Genomic DNA, 12,983 nt, shown 5'->3' on the forward strand with positions numbered 1-12,983 from the left:
TGGCATGGCAGGGAGGTTTGAAGTTGTATTTGCATTGGCAGATGAGCTTCGGGACAGTGGTTGGGACTCTGACTGGTTAGTGGATTCTTTTCAGCAAGAGTGGACAGTGGGGCACTATAACATCAAACCTTCCATAATAAACAGCAGTGATCTTCTTGGAAATATCAGTGTATTTCCTCTCCTCCATGTCTATGTTCTTTGGGAGGGTCAGAAGTGGATACAGGCAGGTGGCAAAGCGTTGGTCAGAGATCCAGGCAAGGAGACAGTTAGAGGAGAGATTGTAGCTGTAGGGCCGGGATCTACTGTTTATGTATTAATAGAAGGAACAGATCATTTGCTTTGCTTTCCACTCCACATGCTGTCTCCAATTTGATCAATAGGAAGACCATAGAAAAGTAACTTAATGATAGACATAATGATGGAAGATCGCAAGATCTGTGAAGAGCAAGTCCTTTGATATGTTACAAGCCTGGACTTGTTTCTAATAGACTTTCTAAAGAACTTTTGGAGAAGACTGAAACACCTTCTAAGTTGCAGAAATTTGGGAGGGGGTTGCATTCAAGGCAAATAATGTTTAGTATGAGTTTTTAGCAATGAAGAGATTTTCTGTGTGGAGTCTGAGAGAAAAATCAAGGGCGGAATGTGTTGCATTTGATATAAATATACTGTATATATTATATGAATGATTTTTCAATCAGACTGGTTTTAAAAACAATCTATTTAGATAGAAATAGAAATCAGGTTACTTTGAGTTTGTTTGAGGATACTTGGAAAAAAAAAATGCCTTGGTAACAATAAAACAGGCTGTCCTCAAACAATGGGAACCTAAATACCATTGTTGCAATTACAGTTGGATCAGTCTGTTGCTTTGTAACCATGGTCAACATTAGCTTGACAACCTGAAATTTCCCAAATTTTTATTTCTATTCTTATTTTTTTAATATTTTTTATTCCTCGCTTATCCATGTCTTTATGGTGTGTGGTTGTTTTTCAGGGGTTGGGCTTGGCCCCTTAGTTCCAGTGAAGGGAACTCTTAAGGCATCAGCATACCTAGACATTTTGGACAATTTCATGCTCTCAACTTTGTGGGAACAGTTTGGCGATGACCCCTTCCTTTCCCAACATGACTACACACCAGTTCACAAAGCAAGGTCCATAAAGAAATAGATAAGCAAGTTTGGGGTGAAGGAACATGACTGGCCTGCACAGAGTTCTCACCTCAACCCAATAAAATACCTTTTGTATGAATTAAAACAGAGACTGCGAGCCAGGTCTTCTCGTCCAACGTCAGTGCCTGACCTCACAAATGCGCTTCTGGAAGGATGGTCAAACATTCCCATAGACACACTCCTAAACCTTGTGGACAGCCTTTCCAGAAGAGTTGAAGGTCCATAAAGACATGGATGAGCGAGTTTGGGGTGGAGGAACTTGCCTTACCTGCACAGAGTCCTGACCTCAACCTGATGGCTCTGACATACACTATATTACAAAAGTATTGGGATGCCTGCCTTTACACGCACATGAAAATTAATGGCATCCCAGTCTTAGTCCGTAGGGTTCAATATTGAGTTGGCCCACCCTTTGAAGCTATAACAGCTTCAACTCTTCTGGAAAGGCTGTCCACAATATTTGGACCTTGCTTTATGCACTGGTCTAAATCATTTGGTGGAGGGGGGATTATGGTGTGGGGTTGTTTTTCAGGGGTTGGGCTTGGCCCTTTAGTTCCAGTGAAGGGAACTCTTAAAGCATTCTGGAAGAATGGTCAAACATTCTCATCGACACACTCCTAAACCTTGTGGACAGCCTTTCCTGAAGAGTTGAAGCTGTTATAGCTGCAAAGGGTGGGACAGCTCAATATTGAACCCTACAGACTAAGACTGGGGTGCCAATAAATTTAATGTGCATGTAAAGGCAGGCATCCCAATACTTTTGACAATATAGTGTATCTCCAGCTGCTGATATTTCTGGATCCCATAGTGCAGTTTTTCCTCACGTAATCTCTATGTTTTTATCATTGTGTGTGAAGGCTAAATTGCCCTAATTTGTGAGTTCATCCTAATAATATTTAAAGCCCATAAATCAAAGCACGGTGTTGTATTAAATTAAAAAAGGAAGCAAATCTCTTATGGAGGTGGTGTAGCGCCCCCTCCCCCCATGCCTTTCCTCCTCTTAAGCTCATTTGGCTAAAGAGTGTAATGGCTGTCCTCACTGGCCAATAGAGAGTTGATGATAGTAGGAAGGGGCTCATTCATGGCAAAGTGACAGTGCCACCAGGTATTCTCCCACCTCCATCTTATCCCAGCAATGTATACTCATCAATACACACTCTACTTCCTTACTGCAGAAGTCCACCCTGAGCAGAGTGTCAGAGGGTGCCAGAACCTATAGCGTGGATGATGTTATTGCCCCCCTCTCTTCCCGTCTGGTAATTGACTGCTTAGTTCTGAGCACTGTGAAATCAAATGAGAGAGTTCACATGCTAATCCATATCCAGAAGGTAAGCTGGGCACCATATAAAAGAAAAACAAACAACAACTGCACTTTTAGGCAGCTATCATATAGCCAGTAGCCTGTGGTTTGTCCCAGGTAAAAAAAAATAAATAAAATTCCCGGCAGTTCACTTTCAGATATCAATTACAGGGATTTAACATATATATGAACTTTGTAAATTTTTAAAGGAAATAAGTAAATGAGATTACATAAGCCACTGACCTTCCTCTTCCTTCTGTTTCTGGTTGAGAGCATTGTCCTCTTGTATAATTATAATTTCAGTGCTTTGTTGGGACTTTATGAATTCCTGCAGTACCTCTTCTGCCTGCAGAACAGGAACATTAATAGAGAAGTATTTATTTTTATAGTATATAGGAACATATACCACCCTCCAAGACTAATAAAAATGGTGAACCTCTCCATTGAGGACACAGACACCAATAAAAACCTGACAGAAGCTCAAACCCCCTCATCATTCCATCCAAAACACATAAAAAAAAGAAAAGGTACTGGCTTTGGATACATTTTAAGAATCAACTGAAGAACCCCCCCCCCCCCAAAAAAAAATAAATAAAAAAAAAAAATATATATATATATATATATATATATATGCTCTACTATATATATATATATATATATATATATATATATATATATATATATATATACTCTACTATATATATATATATATATATATATATATATATATATATATATATATATATATATATTCTGAACAAAATTATAAACGCAACACTTGTCTTTGCCCCCATTTTTCATGAGCTAAACTCAAAGATTTAAGAAAACTGGGATTCATCCATGAAGAGAACACCTCTGCAATATGCCAGACGTCATTGAATGTGAGCATTTGCTCACTCAAGTCAGTTACGATGTTGACCTGCAGTCAGGTGGAGACCCCGATGAGGACGAGGAGCATGCAAATGAGCTTCCCTGAGACGGTTTCTGACAGTTTGTGCAGAAATTCTTTGGCTATGCAAACCAATTGTTGCAGCATCTGTCCGGGTGGCTGGTCTCAGACCATCTTGGAGGTGAAGATGCTGGATGTGGGGGTCCTGGGCTGGTCTCAGACCATCTTGGAGGTGAAGATGCTGGATGTGGAGGTCCTGGGCTGGTCTCAGACCATCTTGGAGGTGAAGATGCTGGATGTGGAGGTCCTGGGCTGGTCTCAGACCATCTTGGAGGGGAAGATGTTGGATGTGGAGGTCCTGGGCTGGTCTCAGACCATCTTGGAGGTGAAGATGCTGGATGTGGAGGTCCTGGGCTGGTCTCAGACCATCTTGGAGGGGAAGATGCTGGATGTGGAGGTCCTGGGCTGGTCTCAGACCATCTTGGAGGTGAAGATGCTGGATGTGGAGGTCCTGGGCTGGTCTCAGACCATCTTGGAGGGGAAGATGTTGGATGTGGAGGTCCTGGGCTGGTCTCAGACCATCTTGGAGGTGAAGATGCTGGATGTGGAGGTCCTGGGCTGGTCTCAGACAATCTTGGAGGTGAAGATGCTGGATGTGGAGGTCCTGGGCTGGTGTGGTTACACGTGGTCTGCGGTTGTGAGGCTGGTTGGATGTACGGCCAAATTCTCTGAAAAACCTTTGGAGAAGGCTTATGGTAGAGAAATGAACATTCAATTCACGGGTAACAGCTCTGATGGACATTCCTGCAGTCAGCATGCCAATTGCACGCTCCCTCAAAACTTGAGACATCTGTGGCATTGTGCTGTGTGATAAAACTGCACATTTTAGAGTGGCCTTTTATTGTGGCCAGCCTAAGGCACACCTGTGCAATAATCATGCTGTCCAATCAGTATCTATGCCACACCTGTGAGGTGGATGGATTATCTCGGCAAAGGAGAAGTGCTCACTAACACAGATTTACACAGATTTATGAACAATATTTGAGAGAAATCTGCCTATTGTGTAGAAAAAGTCGGAGATCTTTGAGTTCAGCTCATGAAAAGTGATGCATTTATAATTTTGTTCAGAGTGTGTATATGTATCAGTATCAGTGTATATATATATATATATATATATATATATATATATATATATAGATAAACATACACATACACATATATACATACACACTTATCAGCCACTTTATTAGGTACACCTGGTCAGTTGTTTAGTAACACAAATTGCTAATCAGTCAATCACATGGCAGCAACTCAATGCATTTAGGCATCTAGATGTGGTGAAGTTGACTTGCTGGTCTGAGTATTTCAAAAACTGTTCCTCTAATGGGATTTTCATGCACAACCATCTCTAAGGTTTTCATTAAATACATTTTTGTGCAATACCATCTTTTTTTTCTATATTGTGGCTATTGGGAAAGCCTGATTGCATTGCACAAACATCCATGACCAATACACACCTCACCCAACCCTTGGAACAAATAATAGATAAATAAAATATTTAACAGATACAAAATTACTTAGAAAGTTATCCTATACATCAAAATATACATAAAGTTTCCAGCTATCTAAGTGGTTCACCAAAGAAAACAGCAAACATAACCTGACGGGACTGACTTATGATTATATGCTCATGGACAAACAAAACATACCCTTGTGGTATTTACTAGGTCATCCTGTGACACAATACCTTAGCAACGTATCCCCCAATATGTGTGTTCCTCATAAGCAATCAGGGGCACCCAGAAGCAAGCCAAATGGGTCACAATATTAATGACATGTGTACTGTATGTGTTAATGATGGTGGGACCAAAGGGCATTATACAATCAAAAATTGAAGTCTGTCATTTTTGATGCATTTAAACAATTTTTAAATGAAGTAAGTCCACTCACCTTTACACCCTTTCCACTTTCCATATTGTACTTCTTTTCTATGGCTTTCAAGTCTTCCTTGAACTTTGTGTGTCCTCCCTGGGTGTGGTACGCTCCATCCTTCAAAGCTTTCTCAAAGTCCGCTGAATGCTTCTTAATGAGAGCCTGACATACCTCCCGAGACTTTGCCTCATTCGTGGCACTGAATTCATCTTTCTTCTTATGGATGTTTTTCTGATGGTGGGGAGATATACGGACATTGGTCATGTTAAGTGTTGTGATTTAGTTCCCCTCTAAACCATTGTTTTTGGTAGTAAAGACTAATAATAGGCACTCCAAGACATGTCCTTAATTAAACATATAATGAATAAATATGAAGGGTGTAAAAAAAAGAAATTGCCACAATAAAGGAGGGGGGAGTATGCCAGTACAATATCAAAAGGAAAAATACTCAAGTAGAAAGAAACTGGATTACATACTCAATACCACCAAATTCACAGTGATTGAAAATAGTGGTCAAACACTCACTGGATATCTATATGGGTATATTTTATTGAAAAGTACAAAAATATCACACAAAAAAACACACATAAAACCAGATCATGGATCCGTGCACGATAGCATGAAATAAAATAGTACCAAGGACAAAAACAACACACACACTTAAAACATTCATATAACCATCCCCTCACCTTCCACTAAACAGTACAATGAAGACCAATAGTACCATAAAACAAATGCTATTGCATATACTGTATATGTATACAGTGCCTTGCGAAAGTATTCGGCCCCCTTGAACTTTGCGACCTTTTGCCACATTTCAGGCCTCAAACATAAAGATATAAAACTGTAATGTTTTGTGAAGAATCAACAACAAGTGGGACACAATCATGAAGTGGAATGAAATTTATTGGATATTTCAAACTTTTTTAACAAATAAAAAACTGAAAAATTGGGCGTGCAAAATTATTCAGCCCCCTTAAGTTAATACTTTGTAGAGCCACCTTTTGCTGCAATTACAGCTGTAAGTCACTTGGGGTATGTCTCTATCAGTTTTGCACATCGAGAGACTGAAATTTTTGCCCATTCCACCTTGTAAAACAGCTCGAGCTCAGTGAGGTTGGATTTTGCTTTATGTTTGGATCATTGTCTTGTTGGAAGACAAATCTCCGTCCTAGTCTCAGGTCTTTTGCAGACTCCATCAGGTTTTCTTCCAGAATGGTCCTGTATTTGGCTCCATCCATCTTCCCATCAATTTTAACCATCTTCCCTGTCCCTGCTGAAGAAAAGCAAGCCCAAACCATGATGCTGCCACCACCATGTTTGACAGTGGGGATGGTTGTGTTCAGGGTGATGAGCTGTGTTGCTTTTACGCCAAACATAACGTTTTGCATTGTTGCCAAAAAGTTTGATTTTGGTTTCATCTGACCAGAGCACCTTCTTCCACATGTTTGGTGTATCTTCCAGGTGGCTTGTGGCAAACTTTAAACGACACTTTTTATGGATATCTTTAAGAAATGGCTTTCTTCTTGCCACTCTTCCATAAAGGCCAGATTTGTGCAGTATACGACTGATTGTTGTCCTATGGACAGAGTCTCCCACCTCAGCTGTAGATCTTTGCAGTTCATCCAGAGTGATCATGGGCCTCTTGGCTGAATCTCTGATCAGTCTTCTCCTTGTATGAGCTGAAAGTTTAGAGGGACGGCCAGGTCTTCGTAGATTTGCAGTGGTCTGATACTCCTTCCATTTCAATATTATCGCTTGCACAGTGCTCCTTGGGATGTTTAAAGCTTGGGAAATCTTTTTGTATCCAAATCCGGCTTTAAACTTCTCCACAACAGTATCTCGGACCTGCCTGGTGTGTTCCTTGCTCTTTATGATGCTCTCTGCGCTTTAAATGGATCTCTGAGACTATCACAGTGCAGGAGCATTTATACAGAGACTTGATTACACACAGGTGGATTCTATTTATCATCATTAGTCATTTAGGTCAACATTGGATCATTCAGAGATCCTCATTGAACTTCTGGAGAGAGTTTGCTGCACTGAAAGTAAAGGGGCTGAATAATTTTGCATGCCCAATTTTTCAGTTTTAGGCGCAGGGTGACCAAGAAACTGGGGGGCACTAAGAATATGGTTTGGATTACTCCAAATGGGACAGTGATATTCAGGAATGATGTCTCTCTTGAAATATGAAGATTTTATCCCCTGTACATTGTGAGGACTATGACCAGGAAGTACAACTCCTAATAGGGGCATTCCAGGAAGTTTAATGTGGAGACCGACTGTCTATTGCTTAACGATGTTGCTTTTGTCTGAATAAGTAAATTGTGATAATCTTGTCTGAGGTGGCTTTCCATTCACCTATTGTTAAGTGTGCTAATGAACTCACCCGTTTTCTGCTAAGGGATGTATTGATACTCAGAGTAATGTGTATTGGGGACTCGTTATGTAACCATTGTGTGATGTTTTGGGTAGGTATTTGGGTCATTGTTCATGTATTGACTGCATTACTTCTAACGTGTATATAAAGCGTGTATTCCTTTTCAATAAACAGTCTGATTCCTGCTTGACCCTCAATACAGAGCCTCGTCTCGTACTTGGGGGGGGGGGGGTTATTTGTATGGGTTTCTTGTTCGGGTGAGTGGAGTGTCTGGTAGCTGCCCTTGTATTTGGGAATGGAATGTCCTAAACGACTGTAACCCCTTTCATACCCGGGGTGTCGTTACATACAGTATCTCACAAAAGTGAGTACACCCCTAACATTTTTGTAAATATTTTATATTTTATTATATCTTTTCATGTGACAACACTGAAGAAATGACACTTTGCTACAATGTAAAGTAGTGAGTGTACAGCTTGTATAACAGTGTAAATTTGCTGTCCCCTCAAAATAACTCAACACACAGCCAATAATGTCTAAACTGCTGGCAACAAAAGTGAGTACACCCCTAAGTGACAATGTTCAAATTGGGCCCAAAGTGTCAATATTTTATGTTGCCACCATTATTTTTCAGCACTGCCTTAACCCTCTTGGGCATGGAGTTCACCAGAGCTTCACAGGTTGCCACTGGAGTCCTCTTCCACTCCTCCATGACAACATCACGGAGCTGGTGGATGTTAGAGACCTTGCGCTCCTCCACCTTCCATTTCAGGATGCCCCACAGATGCTCAATAGGGTTTAGGTCTGGAGACATGCTTGGCCAGTCCATAACCTTTACCCTCAGCTTCTTTAGCGAAGCAGTGATCGTCTTGGAGGTGTTTGGTGTTGTTATCATGTTGGAATAGTGCCCCGTGGCCCAGTCTCTGAACGGAGGGGATCATGCTCTGCTTCAGTATGTCACAGTACATGTTGGCATTCATGGTTCCCTCAATGAACTTTAGCTCCCCAGTGCCGGCAGCACTCATGCAGCGCCAGACCATGACAATTCCACCACCATGCTTGACTGTAGGCACGACACACTTGTCTTTGTACTCCTCACCTGGTTGCTGCCACACACGCCTTGACACCATCTGAACCAAATAAGTTTATCTTGGTCTCATCAGACCACAGGACATGGTTCCGGTAATCCATGTCCTTAGTCTGCGTGTCTTCAGCAAACTGTTTGTGGTCTTTCTTGTGCATCATCTTTAGAAGAGACTTCCTTCTAGGATGACAGCCATGCAGACCAATTTGATGCAGTGTGCGGAGTATGGTCTGATCACTGACAGGCTGACCCCCCCACCCCTTCAACCTCTGCAGCAATGCTGGCAGCACTCATATGTCTATTTCCCAAAGAAAACCTCTGGATATGACGCTGAGCACGTGCACTCAACTTCTATGGTCGACCATGGCGAGGCCTATTGTGATTGGAACCTGTCCTGTTAAACCACTGTATGGTCTTGGCCACAGTGGTGCAGCTCAGTTTCAGGGTCTTGGCAATCTTCTTATAGCCTAGGCCATCTTTATGTAGAGCATCAATTCTTTTTTTCAGATCCTCAGAGAGCTCTTTGCCATGAGGTGCCATGTTGAACTTCTAGTGACCAGTATGAGAGAGTGAGAGCGATAGCACCAAATTTAACACATCTGCTCCCCATTCACACCTGAGAGCTTGTAACACTAACGAGTCACATGACACCGGGGGGGGGGGTCGCTAATTGGGCCCAACCTGGACATTTTCACTTAGGGGTGTACTCACTTTTGTTTCAAGCGCTTTAGACATTAATAGCTGTGTGTTGAGTTATTTTGAGAGGACAGCAAATTTACACTGTTATACAAGCTGTACACTCACTACTTTACATTGTAGCAAAGTTTCACTTCTTCAGTGTTGTCACATGACAAGATAGAATAAAATATTTACAAAAATGTGAGATACTGTATATATATATATATATATATATATATATATATATATATATATATATATAAATATTTGTGCGACCAGATATTCAGACTGTGTGGTTCATGGAACCAATACAATTAATGGTCACTGTGTTGGTGATTGAATCTTGTATAAGGAATGTAAAAGGGACTGTTGGTCAATCTCTCAAGGACTAATCCATATTGGTGAAAGGACAAGTTTTTTGTCTCCAAACAAGGCAGATGAGTGTCAAAAGTTCCTGATGAATGAATGGGTTAAATCCGTGGAATTAAGAAGGAAAGAAACATCTGTGTGTGGTCTAGAGGAGGCGTAAGGTTCACCAAAGTAATAAGACATACGTTTTCCATACGTATCTCATAGAATATTAGCAGTGACCTGGAAACATTGAGGAAACTCCCTCGTACAGCACAGGTATATAATGTTAATCCATGGCATATCCTTCATATACTTCATATATATGACCAAAGCTTGATAATGAAAAAGCAAAACTAAGAGATACTCATCCAAGCAGTAAGTCCCCAGAGTTGTCCACAGTCAAATAGAAAGAGCTGGGAGAGATGAACAAGTCCCGAATGTCCATCGGTCAAATCGTATCACCAACCATAGAAGGAGGGGGGGGGGGTGAGATTGGATGTGCTGGTGCCAGCACATTCACCCCCAAGGGGGTAAAACCTTCCGGTCCAGAAGTGGTTAAAAAATACAGTTATTCAAACTCCTTCCCAAAAATGTTTGAGCCCCTCATAAGCACACATACAAAAGCATGCAAAACCCATGCATTGGGTGCATCTACACACCACATATCGCACATCAGAGTGGGGACAATATTTCTAGGCCCATTACTCATGGTTAAAATGATTCTAAAGTCTGAAAGGTTATTTACCCACCTTGTACTCACCTGAGACCGTTCCCGATCCAGCGATATGCATGAGATCAGATGCATCCTGGGTCTCTCCCTTCTCATTAGCTAAGACACAGCAGCGGGAGCCATTGGCTGTCAATCACAGCTAGTGAGGGGGGTCGGGGCTGAGCCACGGTCTGTGTGTCTCACTGACATACAGAGGCAGCTCGAGAGCGAGCACACACAAGTGTCCCTATAGCAAGTAACTTGCTATGGAGGCACTCAGCAGGGGTGAGGGGCCAGTAGCGCCGGCGAGGGAACTGAAAAGAGGAGGATTGGGGTTGCTCTGTTCATAACCATTACAAAAAGCAGGTAAGCATGACATGTTTGTTTTTTTAAAACAAAAAAAAAGGCTTTACAAATCCTTTAACTCTGAAATGATGCCCTGTTGGGGGCTTTTAAAGTGTCACCAATGAAAATTATAGGGTACCAAAGTTTGAAGGACTGACATATTTGGTATCTATTTACTCGGCGCAACCTTATCTTTAAAATTTTACCCAAAAAAATTGTGTAATATATTGCATTTGTGTGCCCTAAAATTACCTTCCTATTTAAAATATATTGTGTTTTTGGAGTTAAACTAGTCTTCATGCCCAAAGTAATTTTTTTTTTAAACATGTGCAAAAAATAATATGGGCTCTGGCAGCCAAAAGTCTATTAGGTTTTTTCCCCTTGTGCCATCAATGTAGCAGTTGATAATGATTATATGAACACATTGGTTGGCTGAAAGTTACAGCAATAGTCACTGCAGAGCCTCAACCCAAGAAAAAAGCCAAAAGTACTAGAAATGTCCCAGAATATTTATCCAATATGTGACTGTTGGAGGTAGAACATGATTTTTTTTTTATACCTAATAAATAAAGATCTTACCAAAAATTCCTGAAGAAACTTCTCATTGTTGTCATTGAAGGACCTTTTCAGGAATATCTTCCGAGCGTCATCCTCATACTGACTGCTCAGAGTTATGAAGTCATCAAGAGTTTCTGTGGGCAACCCAACTGTCTTCATCTTATCTTCATAGTGCTGCGTCGCTTCCTGGACGGCCGCTTTGTTCTCCTTCTCAGCTAAAGAAACTGTGGCATCTTCCATGCAGGCAAGCTTGGAGGAGCTTATAGCTTCAGTGTAAATTTTAGCCAGCTCACCCAACCCTGAGATGAGGAGACAAATGGATGACTATTTTTTTTTAATCCAATTTTTATGTTTGCTAAATCCCTTATAACTCAGTGAAACTAATTTAAATAACAAGAAATAACCATGGATACTGTATTGTATGGATACTGTAATATTGGGATGACTTTTAAGTGACTAAAGCAGACCAAGGTGTGACATCATTTTTATGGCATATCAGGGATCTCACTTGCAATAGGATTATTGAATGTTTGTTTCCTGTTGAGTGGAGAAGGATTTGCATTTTTTGCAGTGTTAGGCTAATTTTATCATAATTTTAAATTTTCCCATTTACATGGTTAAAAAAGTTGGATGAAATATTTTAATAACACCAAGACCATTGTTCACTTGCAGAGTTTACAGTTTTTCAGAAAATGTGGCATATGTCAAGGATATACAGTATAAATGTATAATAAGAATAGACTGTGACTGTGGGGAGGGGGGGGGGGCATTAGTGTGTAAGCTCTAGGGATGATCGAACGGTTCGGGTCGACCATCGGTTCGACCTGAACATTGGCTGTTCGAAATTCGGCAGAATTCCAAACTTTTTGGGCTAAAAGTTCGGAATTTGGCCACCAGAACCCGCCCAAAATGCAATGGGTCAGGAAATGGGCTTAAAAAGCCCGTGATTGGCCCAGAAACATTAGTAAAAGATGATTGGATTGACTAGGGGGTCCAGAGGCCAATCAGTAGTGAATACGCCCCCCAGTATATAACATAGCCCCGCCAAATCTCTAGCACAGTAATACAGGGGCTGTGGAAGAGAGTGGAAGCATTAGTGTTATTCCTGCTGTATGTAGCTGTTCTTTTAGTGTGAGGAAAGGGATATGCAGTGTAGTTAGGGTACTATATACCACTATAGTTAGATTCAATAATTTAGTTTCTGTAGGGACAGTAAAAGTGTTAGGGTGACTGTAGTGTAGTTTAGGTGACCAGACCCTGCCATGCCAAGGTAACCGTAATGTAGTTTAGGGTGAACTGACTCTGCTATGCCAAGGTGACCGTAATGTAGATATATATATATATATATATATATATATATATATATATATATATATATATATATAGAATCAAAAAACACCATTTTGAAGCCCTAAAACCCAATAAATGCCCCTAAAAAGTGCCTAGGGTTCTGGGTCATGCCCCAGGGACTATTAATCACACATAAAAAAAAAGTTATTTTTGATAGAGAGCCAATTATTGAAAAAAAAAAAAAAAAGAGATTTCTTTGCATTTAGTGTGTGTGTGTGTGTGTGTGTGTGTGTGTGTG

General features: G+C 40.8%; 1 protein-coding gene across 1 annotated transcript in view; it reads right to left on the reverse strand.

Annotated features, from left to right (window-relative positions):
* Positions 1–12,983, reverse strand: part of LOC309558463 (uncharacterized protein) — a 114,503-nt gene that overhangs the window by 17,636 nt on the left and 83,884 nt on the right. Inside the window, exons 19-21 of the mRNA XM_082261534.1 lie at positions 11,417–11,694; positions 5,309–5,521; positions 2,713–2,815 (exon numbers count right to left, since the gene is read on the reverse strand). Coding sequence (XP_082117660.1) covers positions 2,713–2,815; positions 5,309–5,521; positions 11,417–11,694 — 594 coding nt within the window. The remainder of the gene's footprint in view (positions 1–2,712; positions 2,816–5,308; positions 5,522–11,416; positions 11,695–12,983) is intronic.

The sequence above is a fragment of the Pelophylax lessonae genome (assembly GCF_965119305.1).
Source record: "Pelophylax lessonae genome assembly, chromosome: 6".
Taxonomy (NCBI): Eukaryota; Metazoa; Chordata; class Amphibia; order Anura; family Ranidae; genus Pelophylax; species Pelophylax lessonae.